The 21,499-nt window shown below is 40.4% G+C and overlaps 3 protein-coding genes and 1 non-coding gene across 6 annotated transcripts in view; 2 read left to right on the plus strand and 2 right to left on the minus strand.

Annotated features, from left to right (window-relative positions):
* The first annotated feature begins 8 nt into the window (after positions 1 to 8).
* Positions 9 to 1,836, plus strand: LOC129719005 (adenosylhomocysteinase). Its single transcript, XM_055670311.1, has 3 exons — positions 9 to 260; positions 334 to 524; positions 685 to 1,836. Exons 1-3 carry the CDS (start codon positions 236 to 238, stop codon positions 1,765 to 1,767), a joined length of 1,299 nt encoding a protein of 432 aa, XP_055526286.1. The 5' UTR covers positions 9 to 235; the 3' UTR covers positions 1,768 to 1,836.
* Positions 1,809 to 20,750, minus strand: LOC129718974 (uncharacterized). The gene is made up of 7 exons (XM_055670265.1): positions 20,555 to 20,750; positions 20,065 to 20,372; positions 19,885 to 20,011; positions 19,689 to 19,832; positions 18,560 to 19,627; positions 18,308 to 18,499; positions 1,809 to 1,989 (listed from the first exon to the last, which is right to left on the minus strand). Exons 2-7 carry the CDS (start codon positions 20,263 to 20,265, stop codon positions 1,856 to 1,858), a joined length of 1,866 nt encoding a protein of 621 aa, XP_055526240.1. The 5' UTR covers positions 20,266 to 20,372; positions 20,555 to 20,750; the 3' UTR covers positions 1,809 to 1,855.
* Positions 2,041 to 2,112, minus strand: Trnap-agg (transfer RNA proline (anticodon AGG)). Its single transcript has one exon. It is a non-coding gene; the product is annotated as a tRNA-Pro (tRNA).
* Positions 16,914 to 21,499, plus strand: part of LOC129718981 (uncharacterized) — an 82,697-nt gene continuing 78,111 nt past the window's right edge. The window contains exons 1-2 of one of the 3 annotated variants that reach the window (XM_055670301.1): positions 16,914 to 17,010; positions 17,212 to 17,498. The gene's annotated coding sequence lies outside the window, so the exon portion shown is untranslated. Of the gene's footprint in view, positions 17,118 to 17,211; positions 17,499 to 21,499 lie in introns of all 3 variants that reach the window. The other 2 variants (XM_055670293.1, XM_055670287.1) reach the window with 2 other exon arrangements.

The raw sequence follows: 21,499 nt of genomic DNA on the forward strand, positions 1-21,499 counted from the left end.
ACCGAAGCGCGGCTGTCAGTCTCAGCTGTCACTCCCTTTAATTCGTACGCACGTTTTAGCATCGCGGTGTGCAAACTCAACGTGCCGATTCTACACAGATAACCGGCTTCCGATTTGAACCTCCGCCTTAACGCTCTTAAGCTGGGATCATCCGTAATCAATCAGTTCTTGCCCAGCATCCGAAGCGTTTTAGTCTATTCCGGCTCGTCTCTCGTGTGATCAGAAACCAGCAAAAATGTCGAAGCTTCCGTATAAAATTGGTAAGTTATTTTTAGAATTGTTTCCCTTTTACTTTCCTTCGCTAATCATAATGTTCAACAATTCCACTACCAGCCGACATTAGCCTGGCCGAGTTTGGCCGTAAGGAAATCATGCTGGCGGAAAATGAAATGCCGGGCCTGATGGCGTGCCGACAGAAGTACGGTCCGCAGAAAGTGCTGAAGGGGGCCCGAATTGCCGGATGTCTGCATATGACCATCCAGACGGCAGTTCTGATCGAAACGCTGGTCGAGCTGGGAGCGGAGGTAAGCAATTGCGCAATTTTGGGTAATTTTAAGCCACGCGCAAAAGGGGAAAACAATGTTGATAAGAATTCACTGATAACCGTGACCTTTCGGGTCGCCTAGTGGCAGGGGGGTTGGAATTGGTGCTGTTTAGTGATGTTATATTTTTTCTTTTGTTCAGGTTCAATGGAGTAGTTGTAACATCTTTAGTACCCAGGACCACGCGGCGGCAGCCATCGCCAAGACCGGAGTTCCGGTGTACGCGTGGAAGGGTGAAACTGATGAGGAGTATCTGTGGTGTATTCGGCAAACGTTGGTGTTTGCGGACGGGCAACCGCTAAACATGATTCTGGATGATGGGGGTGATTTGACCAATCTGGTGCATAGCGAATATCCGCAGTATTTGGCGGGAATTCGGGGTGTCAGCGAGGAGACCACCACGGGGGTGCACAATCTGTACAAGATGCTGAAGGACGGAAAGCTGGGCATGCCGGCAATCAATGTTAATGATTCTGTCACCAAGAGCAAGTTTGATAATTTGTACGGCTGCCGGGAGTCGCTGTTAGACGGAATCAAGCGCGCTACGGATGTGATGATAGCCGGAAAGGTGTGCGTCGTTGCTGGATACGGTGATGTCGGTAAGGGATGCGCACAAGCCTTGAGAGGATCCGGTGGACGGGTGTTGGTTACGGAAATTGATCCCATTAATGCGCTGCAGGCAGCGATGGAAGGTTTCGAGGTGACCACAATGGAGGAGGCCAGTAAGGAGGCTCAAATTTTTGTGACCACCACCGGCTGCACTGATATCATTATGGGAGAGCATTTCCTGAACATGAAGGATGATTCGATTGTGTGTAATATCGGACATTTCGACTGCGAGGTCAATGTGCCTTGGCTGGAGAAGAACGCCAAAGAGAAGGTCAACATTAAGCCTCAGGTTGATCGTTTTCTGCTGCCTACGGGAAATCATGTAATTTTGCTCGCTGAGGGACGGCTTGTCAATCTGGGTTGTGCCACTGGTCATTCCAGCTTCGTGATGTCCAATTCTTTCACCAATCAAACGCTGGCTCAGATCGAACTGTGGACCAAACCGGAACAGTACAAAATTGGAGTTTACGTGCTGCCGAAAAAGCTGGACGAAGAGGTCGCCGCGTTGCATTTGGATAAACTGGGAGTGAAGCTGACCAAGCTGACTGCGAGGCAGTCGGAGTATCTTAATATACCGGTCGAGGGACCGTACAAGCCAGATCATTATCGTTATTAGCATTTTGCTGCGAGGATTCCTTTTCGGAAGTGATTGATCAATAAAGTTTGACATTTTATTACTGCAAAAGATACTTTTCCGTGGAATACTATTTGATGACAGCCGTCGGTTGCCTGGGTGTTAGGATGAACATCTCCAGTCCCCAGCACAGGGCAGTCACGTAGGTTGCGATGTTCAGACAGTGCAGGGTGACCGTGTAGTTCGTTTGATCTCGAATAAAACCTGGGGAAAATGGTAAAAGAAAGCTGTTAATACAATAAAAAAGTTTCATGTGGGCTCGTCCGGGATTTGAACCCGGGACCTCTCGCACCCTAAGCGAAAATCATACCCCTAGACCAACGAGCCCCTTGAATAGAAGAGTGAAAAGACGGCAGCACGGTCGTTGGGAAGAAGAATATTGGTTATGTTTTTTTCCTTTGTTGATAACAGTAGCGGTGATAAGCATTTTTGAAAGGTTATCGGTAAATAGAATACTTTTGGGGTACTGAGTTTACGGAGTCAAGTTCAACTTGTTTACTAAAAAGACAACACAAATAGCAACAATATGACTTGTAAGGTGGTGTTCATGTGTGTTCATGTGTCATGTTTTGTTTACTTCCATCAAACTACCGTTTAATGGTGTATTTTTGCACTCGTGGGGCTAGAACAAATTTTTGAAAACATGTAAACTAAAAATTTGGATAAAAGTTGAAATATAAGTTTTACAGGAGAACAACAAATTGATGATAATTAAATAATAGGCGTTTGAACCAACACCCAAGGTTGAACTAAACTGTGAGAAAAGTTAATCCTCGACTAGGTTCGATATGATTTTAAAAAATGAATTATATTTTGGTTATTTTCTCAAGGGAATTTAGACGCAATTTCGTTTCATTAGCCGTAATCAAATGGGATTAAGAAATAAACTATCATTAGATGAGTGTTAGTGGTATTTTTTTGTCTTTTTAAATATGTTTTTAGCTCGAGAATCTCTAAATTTCCTTTTTTCTGCTAAAATTGATGAAATGAAATTTATGTTTCGTTTCCTCTCTTCCTTCCTATGCTTTTCTGGAGGATTTAACAGCCATAGAATAATACAAGAGTTAATCAGAAAGCTTTTACTCTTTTCAGCAAATGATTCAATAAAACGCTTATTTCAAATTTGGAGTACATACAACAAAATGCTATGAAGATATAACATTAGTCTTAGCGGATTTAAACCTGTAAGGATAAAATGGGATGAACAAGAGCAACTTTTGAAAATATCAAAATGTATGAGGGAGTTGAAACCCTAATAAACAGGAACTATAAACGGATGATAATCCTACACAGTCAGGACTATACATCTCGAATAAGTTATCAAGCACGTTTTATGGTTATGCGGGAACCTATATTGAAAATTAGTGTGACTGAAAATTAACAATTATAAATTTAAAAAGTTTATCAGTGGAAAAAGGAACAAAAAATGTATGAAAGTGGTAGAATGGAGAAAAGTATCGGTTTGAAAGTCTTCGTATCTAAAGTTACGAAAAACATGTATCAAATTTGATTGAGTCACAAGGATCTCGGCAGTTGAAAAAGGTTATAATTTCTGCCGGAATTTAAGAGAACAAATCCAATAATGCTTTTAATTCAGTTTTTTCTTCTTTGCGACATTTTTCTTCGATGAAAACTTTGAAAATTCATTGAAAATATCGCAGCAATCCATAGTCACACATACAATAGTTAAAAATCTTCGTAAAGTTACTCACATTGCGTACCTTTTTCTTCGTGTTCTTCATTAACTTACTTCTAACTCTTTGATGTATGTTTAGCTATGCTGTGAGATTAAAAACAAAACTGATTTCAAATTTGAACTTCAGCTAAACTTCAGCTTAATTCGGAATTAATTTATGTTTTTCTCATTTTTGTTCTTCAACTTGTTCTTAGTCTGAACTTAAATCATTTCCTTTCTTACCCTTTTCTAATTATTTTATTACTTTGAACCAAATTTAAAATCATTTTTTATTTTTGTGTTTTTTTTTCTGGATTCCAGGAGCGTTCTCAAGCATTTTTAGTTAATTCGGAATAGTTTACTTCATCTGTTTTTTTTTTTCAGGGGGAATTTTTACTTGTCTTTATTCATCTTTTCTGTTTTATTAATGCGTTTGAAATCATTAATTCCATAGTTTCCCTTTCCCTTTCTTCAGAGAGTATTTTTCAACTATTTTGTGCTGGATTCGGAATTTATTTTTTGTTCTATCAAGCATATTGAAGCCTTTTCAGATGTTTCAAGTAACATGTACGAAAGTTTTTATGCATTTTAAACAAAGTTTGATATAGTTTCTCTTGAGTTTGATATATTTTCTGGTTTATAGTAAGTTATTAGATACTTGTTTGAGATATTTCTTTTCTGTGTGTTTTTTTAGTTTTAGAGGTGTTTCTCTGCAATTTTTCGGCATTTTGACTGAATTTTGATTATATAGTTTTCTGGCAGTTCAGTCTTTTACAAGTTGGAGATATGTTTGAGATACCGTAAACTGGGATAACTTGGATCACTTTTTTGAATATATCTTAAATATTTTAAGAATATACTGAATACAAAACTGTTTGATATTTTCAAAATTAGTACAGGCATGCGTTGGGTAAGATCCAGTCACTACTTTAAAAGTTTGTTAACAATTCTGCTGTTTCTAAATATGCTCTAATTTGTTTTCATAAATCATTATTCCGGGGTGATTTTGATCACTCCATTGTTCTGATGAATTTGGAGTGAAACTATGCTGATTTAACAAATTTGAACAATATATAACGACTTAAATTAGTTTATGAATACTACTTTACTTTACTTTTACTTTTAAGGCGACAGACCGATTATCGATCCAGTGCCGAATCCAGAATACGTCGCCATGTCTCTCAGTCGTGGGCTGCTATCCTCCAACCGCCCCTAACACCTATTTCGCGTGCATCCTCGCCGACAGCACCCATCCAACGAGTGCGGGGCCTACCTCGAAGTCGACGGCCTCTATCGGGATTCCTGTTAAATATAGCCTTCGCTTGACGCTCATCCGGCATTCTCCCTACATGCCCCGCCCACTGAAGCCTGCCGTGTTTTATCCGCTTGACTATATCCGCAGATTTGTATGCCTGGTACACTTCATGGTTCATGCGTCTGCGCCGAACACAATTTTTAAGTTTGCCACCAAGGATTGAACGCAAAATCCTACGCTCAAAAACACCAAGAGCTCGCCGATCAGCCTCTTTCAGCGTTCATGATTCATGGCCGTAGAGAGCCACCGGGAGAATCAGTGTTTTATAGAGTGCAAGTTTAGTACGGATTCGCAGACTGCGAGACCTTAGTTGGTTACGTAATTACGTTACGTAACAGAGTTTATGACAAGCCCTAATCTCGCAGCTTCCCTCCTGAGAGGCCCGAAGGCCTCTTCCACAGCTCTACGGTTGATACCAATGATGTCGATATCGTCCGCAAAACCGAGAAGCATGTGCGACTTCGTAATGATGGTGCCGCTTCTCTGCACACCAGCCCTCCGTATAGCACCTTCCAATGCGATGTTGAACAATAAGTTCGACAGCCCGTCACCCTGCTTTAAACCATCTAACGTCACGAACGAGTCCGATATCTCACCGGCTATCCTGACGCTCGATGTAGAACCTTCAAGGGTGGCACATATCAGCCTAATCAGCTTTATTGGGAAGCCATGTTCAATCATAATCTGCCATAACTCATTTCTCTTGACTGAATCGTACGCTGCCCTGAAGTCTATGAACAGATGGTGCGTCTGCAAGTTGTATTCTCGAAATTTATCGAGGATTTGTCGCAAGGTAAACATTTGGTCCGTCGTGGAGCGTCCCCGTCGAAAACCACATTGGTACTCGCCAACAAAGGTCTCCTGAAACGGCCTCAGTCTGTGGAACAGGATGCGGGAGAGAATTTTGTACACGGTATTGAGAAGAGTTATGCCCCAATAATTGCTACAGTCCAGGCGATGACCTTTTTTGTAGATGGGGCATATGAGACCCTCCAACTAGTCCGAGGGCAATTCTTCATCAGACCACACTCTCAGCATAAACCGATGGATGGCACGATACGGCTGTTCTCTCCCGACTCTGAAGAGTTCGGCGGGAATGCCGTCCTTCACGGCTGCCTTGCAGTTTCTCAGCTCTTTCACTGCTTTCTTCACCTCGTCCATGGATGGTGGATCTACAGCTTGACCATCATTCTCAATAGTCATCCTGCTCATTTCGACTCCACTGTTTCCCTCACCGTTCAACAGCACACCGAAGTGTTCCTTCCAACGCCTGGCCAACTCTGTTTTATCGGTTATCAGCTTCCCCTCCTTATCATTGCACATGCCAGGGGCTGACACGTTTCGACTCCTGATTCCGTTGACCTTCTTGTAGAAGCTCCTCACATCGTGCCTGGAGAAGCAATCTTCCGCCTCCGCAAGAATACGCTCCCAATGCTGTCATTTCTTCCGGCGATGGTGTCTCTTTTCAGAGGCTCTAGCATCGAGTCACAGCCGTAGTCAACATGTGACCCCTTGCGCGGTTCTTCTCCTCCGTTACTCGCTGGCACTCAGCGTCAAACCACTCATTGGACGCAGCTGCCGCAGTTGTACCCAACACTTCTCACGCTGTAGTGCTGATCGAACTGTGGATGTGTCTCCACTGTTCATTCAGGTTCCCTTCAACTCTTTCCTCAATCCGTTCATCAACCTTCTGCGAGTACTCTGCAGCCACTCCTTCAGTTGATAGCCGCTGGATGTTCAACTGCATCCTCCTCGTTGCCTTGGATTTTGAATCGTTGGACAGCCAGGCGCGGATTTTGGCTACTATGAGAAAGTGATCCGAGTCAACGTTCGTTCCTCTGAACGACCTCACGTCTGTAACGTCTGAAAAGTGCCGTCCATCAATCAGAACGTGGTCAATTTAAGAGCAAAGCTCTCCATTCGGGTGCATCCAGGTGTACTTACGTATGTTCCGGGGTGCAAAATAAGTGCTACAGATAGCCCTCCCCCTAGCTGCAGCGAAATTAACAAGCCTCAGGCCATTGTCGTTCGTGGTAGAGTGGAAGCTTTCCCTACCAGTTACGGGGCGGAAGAAGTCTTCCTGCCCGACCTGTGCACTTGCATTTCCGATGACAATCTTTATATCGTGTCCTGAGCACTCATTGTATGTCTTTTCCAGGAGCTCATAGAACTCCTCCTTTTCGTCATCGGGTTTCTCGTTGGTCGGTGCGTACACATTTATTAGGCTGTAGTTGAAGAATTTGCCCTTAATTCTCAACACGCATATATGGTCACTGATCGGCCTCCATCTAATGACACGCTTCATCTGTTTTCCAATTAGCACGAAACCGACTCCTCTTTCTGCATTCACGCCGCCGCTATAGTAGATGTGGTACTTAAATGAAGTGTCCGCATATGATCTACTGCTCGGAATTCGCGTTCTCCTGATTTTGGTCACCTCTTGGATAGCTGCAACCTCCACATTCACCTTCCGCAGCTCTCTAGTCCTTACAATCCAAGTACCGAGTTTCCAATAATCGTTGTCCTTTTTCGTTCGCCTAAGTCCATGCCGTTTATTCCGTTCCGTATTTATATCAGGATTGTTCGTAGTATTTGATATTCGGTATGCTGCCTTACTAGGGCTGCGATACCTAGTCTCGCGACGGGGCTGCCGTCTTTGATATAGCTGGCGAGACACCGCGTTTCATGATTCAGCCGCCCGCTCCGGATCAGACGCTGTTGTACGCCGCCCCTAACATGGGGAAACAGCCGCGTACGTTCCCCCTTCCCAGTCAGCATACGACCAAAGTTTCCACCGGAGGTTGGTTACCCGAACTCCGCTAAGGTTACTCGTATCCCGGTCGGCACCACGTGGAGGTTGAGATAGGAGTTGCTGGACAGAGGTGAATGACCACAATAGGATCTCAAGTGACACGTGTCCAACCATTCGCCAATTTATTATAGTTTATAAATATAAGAAGCAATTTAGGGGCTATTCACATTCAACAGTTTATGTTGGCGAATGTCAAAGATTCTTATAAAATTTTTAGAATATGTATGAACGATTGTCCATGGAGAGGAAAGAGGATCCAAAATCACCAAAAACTAGTCCACGTGAAATATGGCTTATGCAACAGTTAAAAGTTGCATGTTATGTGATGCTTGAGTTGCCGTTAAGGAAAAAATTGATGGTGGATGGTGATTGAAAGTTTATCTCATAAATATGATTACCATAAATTACTCAACAAGAATTGTAAATTTTTGCAACGAATCTTTATTTGATTTTATCTTCGATATTCACTAAATAATTAAGACCGGATAGTATCGAAAGAGTAAATTCCTAAATATATACATTTATAGAAGAGGGAATTTTTTGTTTATTTACTTAGATTCATTCAGAATCTCTTTTTACATTTCAAAATTGTTAGATGATATATTATTATTCTAAGCTCTACCATAGTAAACGTATATTAACTGTCTTCGTAATACAGCAAATGTAGTTGTAGGCAAATGAAAAAAAAAGTCAAGCAAAAAACAAAAATGTAATTATGGATTGCTGGAACTTGTTAATAATGTTGATTAAAAAATCTTCTTATGTTTGCCAATTAATAAACCTTTGTAAGGGCTTCCATATTATTTGAAAAGTAAGATCCATATTATAGATTTGATTTAATCAAAGTTAAATAAGCCAAACCATTCATTATTGGATTTGGTTTTTGAGGATATAGAGTTAATTCTGACTTTGACGCATTACGAGAAATTCTTGGTTCTTCTTCAACAAGCACGATATGCTTGTGCCTTGTCAAATACATGTTGTTTGCACAAAAAAAATACTACAGGCATAATATCGTCAGATATAAACGATGTTCTTTCGAGTGTTGTTGAATATATTTCAAAAATTGAAAATAAAAATACGTACAGCCGCTGAGCAAAACATTGATTCTGTCTGCAGACTCTGTATATTTTGTAACAAAAAATCCCCTAATTACAGTGTTTAGTCCCACGTCACCATTTCATACAACGCTAGGGCTGTATACCTTGTAGTATTTCAATTTTTGCGATAACGATGCGGAAACGTATCGAAGATTTGTTTGGATGACTTTATGCGGTGAATGGTTGTAGAAGGGAGCGACATGTTTGTGCATGCGCTGCAATGTTGTTGTAATAACTTATGTCAATTGATGTTTTCAGCCGCAGAAATAACCGTAGCACAACAACGACTAGTAATATGTCGTGAATTAGTCTCATATAAGTTCTTTTTTTTTAATTTTAGCACAACACAACGGACACTTTTTGCACGTTTTTCAAATTTCAAACCTCATCAGAAATCCGCAAGGCAAGTAGTGGAAGTTTGACCAGAGTAGTGGATAGAATAAGACTTTTTCCCTTTTTTTCTAGCCTTCAAGCCTTCTGGTTTGGGTATCAATTAACGAATGATTGTACAAAATTTTAATTCCATTTCCTCCAAAACAACCACTCGACTTCATTTGTACTCCCAATACGCAACCCAACGAATTTACCTCAGTTATCGATTATCGAAAATTTCTTCGAGGTTTTAAATTCCTCCGGAGCAAAAATAACTGTAGATCAACAAATTGCAAATAGTTGATTGGTAGAATCAAGAGACATTCATCTCTCTTTTCAATATTTTTTTCTCGTTCAAAATGAATATATTCTCATGGAAAATATATCAGGTTTTCTTTAGGTTCATCCATCTTGCTTCGGCAACAGTAGAAAAAAAATCCAAATTCTTAGTTGTCACCCGTTAAAACATGCAATAAAGACACAAGGCACAAGGCACAAATTCAAATTCAATATGTTTCAATTCAATATGTTTCAAAGCTCTTTTCATAATTAAACTTACACTATTCTTGATTAAGAACTCTTTTGAAACAACGTGACAAAATCGAAATAGAAATGGTTATTCTTTCTTCAAGTTGCTCTAACATTGTTTCAATTTAAAGGCTGAGAAAATTGCCACTAGATACAGCTTTTACATGTTTAAATGAAGATACAAAATAACATTTTGGAAGCAAGGACGTTCTAAAGTAGTACTTTTTTGAACGTACTTCGATGTTTTCTCGCAAAAAACGTGGTTAACATTATTGTTTTTCGGCTCGAATTGAATATTTTTAACTGCTCTACAGTTTGTCCTTATTGTCTCTATCTGCTTTAGTTTTCGAGAAATTTTGATTTTAGTGCAACATGTTCGAGGGTTTGATTGCAAGTTTTATGTTGATGCAGGTTCTCCACCGAACGTGACAATACTTTTGAAATAACAAATGACTTTCATTTGCAAATTATATGTAAGTTTTACCTCTTGTTTTAGTTTTCATTTCTGATCTTAACGGTCTATTAAAGATAATTTCGAATTTTATGGACAAAATTTAGGTTTACTCAAAATATATAATTGCTTTGATTTTTTCTTACTCTCTGATGCGTTTTTAGAATTTGTGTTTTTTTTCCTCAATGTGTTTTAATCACTGTTCGCAGTTCAGTTAAGTTAGCATTCCTTTCATTTATGGCTTTCCTGGTCTTTTTGAACTAGATTTTGAATTATTTTGTTTTTTTTTGCCTTATTTTCAAATATCCCATAAGTTTGTAGTTACTTTCCTTTCACTTTCTTCAGAGTTCTTCTCAAACGTTTTGACCTATTTTGTACTTATTTATTGATCGACCATTTTCTTCTTTGGTCTTTTTTGGTGTCCGGTACGATTTCATCCATTCGTCAATAATTATCCAAGTTTTCCTCTTTTGGTCTTTGGGTGTAATATTCGACTATATAAAACTTAGCTCACGATCACTTCCCAAGTAACCAAAAGTTCGGATAAAAATAGAATTCATAGACTAATCAGCCAATCTAACGATCATGAATAGAATTCTATTCAGCTCAATTTTTAAGTAATTAACCGTACTTTCAAGTTCGCATTTGTTGAATAAACTACGAGTAGCATGCAAAGCAGCTTCTAAACCGAACTAGAAAGTTCACATCAAGTTCCGATAGGTCGCTGAACAGAGCGCTATCCAGCTTGAAAAGAAAACTTCAAAAAACTTAAAATAAAAATCAATTTGCAATTTTTTAATTCCCTCCACTCATTATTCGTGTTGGTATAATCCCATGATAATCATTTTCTGAAGATATCTAGATCAGAAGTATAATTATTGCCTGGCTCCATTTATTATTAAATTTCATATTTTTTTGCAACTTACTAACACCAAGCTTCGAGAACTCGAGTCCTCCCGCTTTGAAGCCTAGATTCATACCACTGCTCCGTTTCCGCTATATGAGATCAGCATCTATTTTACTTGATATGCTGATTTCTCTTAGTTACCTACACGTTCATAACCAGGAACATACCGGGTCTCTCTTCCAGCTTGAAAGTTCAGATAAAATACAGGCGGAACCTCATGCGAACTAAGAAGTTCAGAGAAGGCTGACGCCGCACTTTTTCTGAACTTTCAAGTTCAGAAAAAGTACACGCGGAACGCAATGTGAACTTTGATCTGACAGTTCTCTAGTTTGTTTTGATTTTACTGCAGTTTGTTGGTAATGTAATTGAAAAAGGTTGTGTACGCAATATTTTCCTTTCAAACGTTTATTGAAAATTTATTCTGATAAGCAGTATATACAAAATATGATAAATGATCAAGATCGATAAAAACTTTTCAGATTAATAGATATGCTGTTTGTCGTAGTCGAAAACTCTCGGTGGTGTCCGAGAAATGGATTCGGACCTCCAGAACCGGCCGAACGTAAAAAAACACCCAAGACTTGGACAAAATGCTCAAGAATAAAAGCATCACGTGCAAACAAGTGTCCAACGGGAATTCACAGCTTACACCCGCTTTATTTTTTTCTGTTGATCTGCACATTCCTGGAATCTGAATTCATAATTGATTTCCTGTAAGGTAACAAAAGAAAGAAAGCCTTTAAACTTCCTAATATTACCTATTGGAAATATAGCTTTGTTTTCCTTTTGCCGTTTATTTAGATGAAAAAAAATCCGAAGATAATAAAATAAACCACTTTTCTTTATTATTTTTGAAAAACTCATTTTTCATCATTAATCCTGGAGCAAACTTCACTTTCGCCCAAACCGAGTCGGAACTTTACATGAACTTTAAAGTGGAAATGAAGTACGACATAGACTTCTCCTGAACTTTCGTGCTGATTAAAAGTACGGATAGAGTGCTAACCGAACTTCAATTTCCGGCGGCTTTGGGGTTCACGTGTAAACCTTATGTGAACTTCAAGGTTTCAATGAAGAGGAACAAGCAGCTTATCCTGAACTTTCACGTGTGAACTTCATGTGTACTTTAAGGTGCTAATGAAGAGTAGTAAGCAGCTTCTACTGAACTTTCGTGCTGATTAAAAGTACGGATAAAATGCTAACCGAACTTTAATTTCCGGAGGTTATGAAGTTCACGTGTGGACTTTATGTGGACTTTAAGGTTCCATTAAAGGGAAACAAGCAGCTTCTCATGAACTTTCAAGTTGCTTTCAAGTGTTGACGGTACTTTATTTAGAATGAAGTTCGGTTTGTCAGTAATGTGTCCTTTTGTTCAGCAAGCAAGTTGCACGGAACCAAATCTAAACCTTATGTGAACTTCTAAGTTCGTGTGTTAAGTAGCATTGGCCGATATCGTATCGATACTTACGGTATCGATACCTTGGGCCCTAAATATCGCTATTTTTTATCGATGCAAGCGACTTCGATATCGAGCTGGATCGATACTTTCACCCCGATATTTTTTCGATACTGAAGAGAAACTATAAAATCGGTAAATATTCTTGATTGCTACAAATTGTCTAACGGAAAAGCCTTGTAGGGGTGCGCGGATATGATCCATCGCGTTAAAGTCTTCTACAAACAGTGCAGAAATTTGGTTTGTGCTCTTTTTGTAAAAAAGTAGGAGGGTGGTATTCAAGACACGACCGCATGACGTTGGACTACGGTATTCTTATATTCCATTAAAACAAATAATAGAGAGAATTGCAACTCTAGTATTTGCTGCAATTTTATCTAACAGTGCATTTCTGGATGCTGAGACGGTAAAACGTTATAAATAATAATATATACCAAAAGAATGGATATCTTTTATTTAATCGCTGTCATTTCATACATATTCGAATCAACCCTTTGTTTGCTGCACTACCAAGACAATCATTTAATCGAGCGAATTGGTAAAATTTTCCTATCTACGCAAAAAGCAAACTTTACGAAACTATCTGAAATTGGAGCCCAGAACGATTCAACCGAAAATTTTAAATTTGAAAATTGTTTGACATTTAATCGATAAAACTCAAGCTAGGTTAGTTCCAGCCCAGCATATAACTTCATGTATTTGAAAAAAAAAAACGTTTGGTTCAATAACTCAATATAGCAAGAGCTCAATCACACGTTTTTCGGTAGTTGTTATCAAGGTTTGGGCGAGTGACAGGAAAATATCTTAACTTCTTCAGTTGTGATTTAGAGCATTTCTAATTGTTTTGTTATTTTTCACGATAGTGACAAGTTTGTTTCTTTCTCTGTGTGCGAGAAACAAAATCAAAACCGCGCACCGAGAAACAAAAACGAAAATTTAATGAATGCTCATTGAGAAAACTTGCAACTCTTTTTACCAATAACTTATGATACTCAAAAGAACCCGTTTTGATCTAAATCAAATTTCTAGTAAATAAGTGTTGATCATTCATAGGTAGTAATTTTTCCTCGATGAATAAAAACTGGCTGAAGAAGTTAAAATCGCTGCTGTAAAATAAAATTCACAACTGTGTTCGTTAAGACGTTTTAATATTTTCAATGACAATAATAATCTTCGATAAACACCCGCTATAGTTATTCACACACATGCTATAACTATCTAAACACGTGTTAAAACTATTCATACACACGCTGTAGCTATAGCTATCCATACACACGCTATTCCTTTCCATACATCCGATACAACTATCTATACACACGCATAAGCTATCCAACCATGTGCTATTACTATCCATACATACGCTATAACTAATCATTACACACGCAGCAGCTATCCACACACAAGCTATAACTATCCGTACACACGCTGAAGATATACACGCAATAGCCATAATATGCTACACATGCTAGTGTCTTACACACGCTATAGCTAGCCATACACACGCAACAGCGCCATCCCTATCATCGCAAATGTCATAGCAATACAGATGCACATACGCTATATGTGCACACTGCACACACACCCAACGTTTTCACCCAACGATATCTGAATTGGATTACCGCTGGTGGGGTCCAACTCAGATCGAAGGAGCACCGAACTGAATGAAGAAATGCAGCTTCCCACTACCTCCGCCGCTGCTGTCTGATACCACCGCTCTGGTTCTGCTGCAGCCCAGTTTGGCCGCTGGAATCAGCCACCGCTGCTGATTATACAAGACCGGCCTGGTGGCCTTTTACTTGTTAACTGATGACTGCTATGAGACGACACAGGCTATTGTATAGCCCAAAGCAAAAATCCAAAAAAATCCAAAAATCTGTTCAGTGGTAATGATAAAAGAAGCATTTTAAAACGGTGTTGAAACACCTGTTGCAGCTACCGAAAGCGAGCTCGTTATTGGTTGAAAGCTGTGAGACTGTTTACAAAGTCAGATAGGTTGTATCCGTTAGTGTCGACCGTGCTTGTGAAGAGAGGTGGTGATTGGTTGCTCGGTATGATTTAGACAATCGATGAGATTTATCAATTTTTCAATAGTGTATCTCGAACAATAGGTTATTTTTGTTACATAAATTCAACCGTAAAAGAATTTCTGATCGGTTGATGCCAAAACCTCGAAATTCTGAAAATAAATGACTGATATATAAGCGCTCAAAACCTGACCACTTTTCCCTGGTTTTCCCCGGTTGAATTACTAGATTTTCAAATTCAGGTGCCTGACTTCGATATAGACGTTAGTCCAACGTCAAAACACCAACAGGATTGAATATACCCGCTCATTTCTAAGGCGGTTTTTCAATGCTGCCGCATTTGGTAATACTGTCTGTGCAGAGCAAAATCGTAAGCGCCGAGTTTTTGCAAAAAGGCAGGCAATAAAGAATAAGAACCCAGGATTATCGTGCTGCCCTATATTTCAAATAAGGACGCAGACGCGCGTATGCTATTGCATTGATTTGTGTGTGTGACATATAATTCTGTCACCACTGTCCCATTCTGGTACCTTAGTCTATTGACCGCAGGGATACAAAATATGCAGATTTGTCTTCAAAACGCAGATTTTTAGAGTTGGTGTGCAGATTTTTATTGATTCAGAGATTATTATATTTTTTCCAGAGTCTCTGCAGATTTTTGTCAGAGTTTCTTAATATTTACGCAGACTTTCTCAACATCTGTGAAAATTTTTGCAGACTTTTGCCTGCGTGAACGTATTTTTCAAATCACAGACAAATTTTTTTCAGACTTCAAGCAAATTTTGTCTGTTTTTCGAATAGTTGCTTACATTTTTCAAATCACCTGGCATCTCTGATTTTCAGTAATAATGATCAAGAAGATATGGTAATTTTTCATAGACCTGTTTCAAGTAGCAGGCAGAGTATCGATACAGCTGCTTTCGATGCTCCTCCCTCGATATCGACCAAGCATCGATACCACCAGGGAAAAATTATCGATACTCAAGTATCGATACTTCTACAATTTTTGGCCAATGCTAGTGTTAAGTGAGATTCGAACTTCTGGTTGCTTGGGTTATTTCCTTTTACGATATTTTAGAAGTGCTTTCTAGCCATTTCAACCTAATTTGAAGTATACTTCCAGTTGATCATTTAATGTTTTTGGGGCGCGATTAGAGGGATTTTCAAATTTGAATCCTTTTTGGTATTACGCGATATATACGCGATTTTTTACAATAACGCGAATTATTTTTACGCGGTTTCTTGAAATAACGCGGATTTTTTTCTACGCGATTTGGAAGATTATTTTTACGCGGTATTGAATAAGTTTAGTATAAGTGAATCCAATATAGTAAAAATCAATCGTAATCGGTTCATTACAATAAGATATTCTGTTTTATTAATCTAAATAATGCATATTTCTAATAAATTTGCTATTATTATCACAAAATAGGCAATTTCCGTTAATTCGGGAAGAAGGAACAAAAATACATTAATAATTGTACAACGATACGAGTCAGGGTCGTTGCGATTTACTTCCGTTCAAGAAACGAAAGCTTGAACATGTAGCAAAATTATTATAAATAAGTTATTGTCATGTTCTTCAACGAATTTTCATTTTAGTAGCACTAAAAACTCATTTTGTTTGTTTCGTTACCATTTTTATATCATTTTTCAAGTTTATATTTACTTACGCGCCATTATTTTTAATCGGATCTTATCATTGAATGGAGTTTTTCACGCGATTTTTTTAAATTACGCGTTTTTTTTATACGCGGATTTTTTCAACGCGGTACAACCAACCGCGTAAAAAAAGACCCCAGTGTATTCTTTGGGACTTTTTAGTTAACTTAAAACTAGCTTTCCAGAGAAACCTTTCAAAGTAAAATTAAGGATAATTTGGTTCGATTTTTGTCCGTCTTTTCTGTTTTAAAGTTTTATTAAATTTTTACTTTTTTGAAGTGTTTTTATACATTTTAAAGCCTAATTTGGAATTTTTTTAATTGCTTTTGATATACGAGAGCATTTTAAGCGTTTTACAATTTAGATAGTTTAACATCTGTATACTTTTACCCACTATGCGTTGCCAATGGCAACGAAAAGCGCATGAGAGTCGAACGGCATAGCAAGAGCGAAAATAGACTCAACAGAGCCGCGAGCGAGGTACGTCGATGCGATCAACTGGTCGCGGCGTCGAGCGTCGCGTTCGCTTTGCGAATTGCATCCTAGAGAGGAAGAAGCAGCAAAATAAACAAAGAAGCGCAAAGTTTGGGTGTAGCAGCACGTGCACGTGCAAGTAAATATTCTACTAATATAATATTCTACTAAATATTCTACACTCAAACCAGATTCTTTCCCTCACTTGTAGCGTTTTTGTTACTTTACTGTTGATCATTTTGTGATACGATGCGAAGAGTTTTCGAGAGCTGGAGGAGAGAGCGTAATCATGCAATTATGTTTTCCTTTATGCTCGCTCTGGGCACTTGGCTGTGCAGGCGGCGCGCATTCAGTCTGCCACTGTTGCTGTGGGCTGTGGGAGGGAATAGTTTTTTTTTCTGTTGTGCCAGATTACTTGACAGGAAGGAGTCATGTTCAGTGTGCTGTTCGTATGTATCGAGACAAGTACATAAAACCAGTCCGCCAGCTGATGATTTTGATCAGTCGGGTTTCGTTCTGTCCGTTTTCGTCGGTTTGTTGGATAAGCCGTGTGTGAGTGAGTTTAGTGTGTGCACATAAAGTGGATGCAAAAAGCGAACATAAAAGATCAGTGGAAAATTTTCGTGGTTTTTATTGTGGTTCTCTTTCAGTTTGGATTCGGAATCGACCGGCAGTGATTTGTGAATGTTCCTGTGCTCTAGGATAGTGGCATATTTTTTTCCCCGTCGCTCGCTTCGATTTTGTCTCATAACTGGCTGTGGCTGTTCGAAAAGGCTTCAATGAACTTTAATCTCGTTAGGGTGCAGCGTATATCAACGTAACCATCGTTACGGCTCTTGCTGCTACAACGGCAGTGAGGTCTGATAAAGTCGGAAAATCATCTGTTTTGCCTGCCAGCTGTGTGTTGGTGCCTTCGTGCAGAAAACGGCTGCTGACTGTGAGTATTATTGTATGGTTGTTTATGTTTATTTTCGACGAAGAGTCACTGGTAGGGTGAATAGGGCAACTTTTGCTACTATGCCATCACCGTTTATCAGTACGCCATAGTTATCATCCTGCTTTGATTTGCAAAAATTGTAAGAAATTGAAAAGCTTTCCACCGTCCATTTAATCCGTTAACTTGGTGCAAATTTATTGCTGGCAGTCATACGATTTGTGACGCAAAGCGTGTCGTTTATTTTGACAGTCGAGTAGGATCATAAAAAAGTTATTTAGGCAGCCCACTCACCAGCCGCAGACGCGAAAAATCGGCGAAGCGCAAAGCGACTCGCACCCAGCTGTTGCCTTTTTTGAAATTTTAATACCACCAGAGCGCGAAGTAAAGCTAGGGTGGCTCTAGTTACTTGGGATAAGTTGTCATAACACCTATGAACTATAAAAACTGTGTCTGAACTGGAAATTTTGTTTCATGGGTGCATACTGTTTCTCAAGGCTTACCGTTAGGACCACTACTTTTATTTTAATTGTAACGATTATTGTGATTTAATATATGCTGGTTATACTGGAAAAATCGCTCGATGAGGATACATGTCAAACGCAGGAGCAGCTTACTTCGGTATAAGGAGTTATCCGCCAAACCGTTTCCAAGCGATTGCATGCTTTTTCAATGCCCATTGCATTATGTATCACGCACAATTTTGGTGCAAAATTATTTGAAAAATAAACAACTTTTTCAAATGCTTCACGTAGTTCCAAAACTTCAACAGCTAGTAAATAACCGAAACTATAGAAAAAAGTCCAACTTACCGACCACGGGTCCAACGATGAGTGAAAACAATCCCGAAAAGAGCAGCTGAATACCGGTGGCCCCCGGAAGCCTGTCCAGCGGCACATGTGACGGTATGGCCAACGCCATAAACACCGTCCGTAGTCCTTTGTTGAAACCAATCCAACAGGCGACGGCCAGCACGACGGGGTAGCTGTGGAAGTGAGCTAGAACTGGACACAAAATCTTTCAGTCACACGTAACTTTTTACCCGAATACGCTCTCCAACCTACCGATTCGTCCCAATGCCATATTGAGAACACCGAACAGAAAGAAAGTTCGATTATCCCAGCCGATCTTGCCGGCGATGAAGGGTATGAGGAAGCGACAGCAAATATCCATCGCTCCCAGCAGGGACATCGCCATAGCGATCTGTTGCTTGTCCAGCCCAAAGTCTCCCAGCACGAACGGGGTAAGCACCGAGAAGTTCAGCTCGGCAAAGTTGGCCAGCGTGATACCGACCATGATGTTAACGTAGACTAGATCTTGCAGTAGATCTAGATCGAAGAAAATTGCGATCTTCTGCAGAAACGTCAACTTGGTTGGTAGTTGTTCCAGTTCTGCGATTAGATTGGTTTTTTGGAGTAACTCTTGCCGTTCTTGCTCGCAGGTGCACTGCTCACCGGATTCGTGATCAACGATCTGTTCCAGCTTGCGGGACGCAAGCCTCAGGACTTCTTTCTCGCGGCTGAAGGTGTTCGATCGTCGTCGGTGCATGACGGCTCCCTCCCGAAAATGTTCCCGCTTCGCGGCTTCCCCTGCCGCAGCTAGGTTGATGTAGGAGGGTCGAGATGATGGCATCCGACTGGCGTTGTCGAGCGTTGCTCGAGATCCATACACGGAGAATAGTCCGTCGTTGGCTCGTGCCAGCATTGGGGTTCCCGGGTCGATGATCTCGTAACCGGTCACGTGGGCATCGTCCGCATTATACAGGTACTGACTGGAGAGAAGACTGCGATCCTTGCGCAGTGGATGGCCGGTAGACTGACAGAACTGACAAAGTGGTTCTGGTAAGGCTGTTTTGGGAGCTTCGGCGTCTGCCGGAGGAAGCGCTTTTGCGTGCCAGTGTACCGGCTGTAGCAGAAGCGAACACACAATCGCGTTCATTGCGATACCGGCGAAGATAAGTACGGTGCCATCGACGCCGTAACGAGGTAGCAAATAAGTAATAATGTGTGGAGCCACGATCGGACCTAGGGCTGTTGCGGTCCACGAGAAACCCGTTGCGTGGCGGCGTTTCTTCTTGAAGTACGTGTTCAGTGCTAGCGAGTTTGCGGACGCCGTTATACCGATACCAGCCCCTGCGAGAAGACAAAACCTTGCTCAGTTGGATCAGTTGAGTTACGTGAATCGGTAATTTACCGTAGAGGATCGAGAAAGTTAGCATGTAGGTTACGAAGGAGTCCGACACTGAGGTTAGCAGCAGACCCAGGGATACCAAGGAGGCTCCGCCGAATGCCACCTGACGGAAGGTGAACTTGCGGAACATTGGACCATTCATCAGACCTAGAATGACAGTTCTGAATAATTTTTGTTTGATGACATGATCTGTACATACCAACAATGGACATCAACGCAGCATTCGTGTTGATGAAAGACGTAATTTCGGAGGAACTGATCCCCAGATCGCTCATGCGATCGCGAAACAGCATCCCGAACTGCTGAAGCACAGGGAACGTACACAGCTAAAATAATATGATTATTAGGCTGTCAAAACACAATTACTAGTTTTAGTTACGTTAGAACAGCCAGCTGCTAGTACGATAACCCAACCCCAGCCGCCGTCCGGTGGGATGAAGTCCGTACCCAGTTTGGGATGCCGATGCTGTTCTTTATTGGACGGATTTGTTTTTGCCTGGCCATTCAACTCATCACTCGCGCGGGGCTTTTCCGCGCTCTCCGGCACGTGCTCGGATGACCTTAGCGGAAACGTCGCCATGCTGCTTCCGTAGTGTGATTTAATTGCCAGTGCAAGGGAATGTTTTTACTGCTTTTAATGATGCACTTTGCAACGTTTTCTGTACATGTTCTCCTGGGTACAGCAAACTGCGAAAGAGTATCAAAGATATTCAATTGGGTCATTGATAGGTGTTATCGGTGACTTCAATCGCGCATGTAACATGTTGTGACCACAGATCCGGATAAATACGTATTTGAAACCGTTATGACATCTGATAAGCATGATGTAATAAGTTCTGATTATTTACTTGCCGATATTTTCACCTTACCTCTAGGTCTAGGCGGAGTCTGCCGGGATCGCAAAACACCTTCCGTACCGTACTCCAGCTGACTGGTAACTGAGCACAGGAGGATTATTAAGTTAGTGGAAGCAATTACAATATTGCAATAACAGTCAGTGGCAGCGGTAATGATAAAGCATTCACTCAGTACCGAATGGCAGCCGGCCGGCCGCGGCGTCGTCGTCGTCGTCGTACGTCATACTGTTACTATCATTCGCATCTTTACCGTATTGCCGAGTCGATATGTTCGATGACCATTCAGCGGGGAGCACCCGTGGTGCAGCCATAAATACCTGACAACCGCTGCTCGGCTGCTGACGATGATGACAGTCATTATGGAAGGGCACTGCGGGGGAAGTAGGCTCTGTATACCTTATTGGCACGGCCGTCTGAAGGGGGGTCGTTTCTGGGGTACAAAATTCCTGCTGCTTTCAGGGATGGAAGAAGAAAAATCACTTCCTGTTAAAAATCCAAAAGATAGTAATGTACCAGGTAATATCTAAAACCTGGAATTGATAATGAAGTTGAGTTTTGAAGGTATTCTTCAGTTCTAAGCTTTCAGCCTAATTTGAAATTATTGTTTTTTTTTCAGCGCTCTTGGTTGTTTCTGAATGAGACTTTCTTTCTTTTTTGGCTTTTTCTGTACCGTAGAAGCCTTATTCTGTGGTTCTAAGCCTGGTTAGGGTTCAGTTTATTATGTTCTAACATTTCAAAACGAGTTCCATCGATTTTAAACATAGTTCGGGTCTTACACTCTGTAAGATTGCATTGTAGGAAATTAATTCGTTCCATGAGCTTTATTTTCTTTTGAAAGCATTTTGCAGCAATTCTAAGAGTTGTTATAGAGCGCTTTGTGTTTGATTTTTATTAGAATTTTCTGTAACGGCATTTACAAGCGGTTTTCAGTAATTCGATGCCCAATTTGATTCTTTT

This window comes from Wyeomyia smithii, chromosome 1, assembly GCF_029784165.1.
Source record: "Wyeomyia smithii strain HCP4-BCI-WySm-NY-G18 chromosome 1, ASM2978416v1, whole genome shotgun sequence".
Lineage (NCBI taxonomy): Eukaryota > Metazoa > Arthropoda > Insecta > Diptera > Culicidae > Wyeomyia > Wyeomyia smithii.

Coding starts and splice junctions, on each gene's coding strand:
- LOC129719005 (XM_055670311.1), top strand. CDS start 236: ATGTCGAAGCTTCCGTATAAAATTG. Junction 261..333: donor GAAGCTTCCGTATAAAATTG/GTAAGTTATTTT, acceptor TTCCACTACCAG/CCGACATTAGCCTGGCCGAG. Junction 525..684: donor TGGTCGAGCTGGGAGCGGAG/GTAAGCAATTGC, acceptor TCTTTTGTTCAG/GTTCAATGGAGTAGTTGTAA.
- LOC129718974 (XM_055670265.1), bottom strand. CDS start 20,265: ATGGCGACGTTTCCGCTAAGGTCATCCGAGCACGTGCCGGAGAGCGCG. Junction 19,833..19,884: donor TGCGTTGATGTCCATTGTTG/GTATGTACAGAT, acceptor CTGTCATTCTAG/GTCTGATGAATGGTCCAATG. Junction 1,990..18,307: donor CATCGTTGGACCCGTGGTCG/GTAAGTTGGACT, acceptor CATTTTCCCCAG/GTTTTATTCGAGATCAAACG.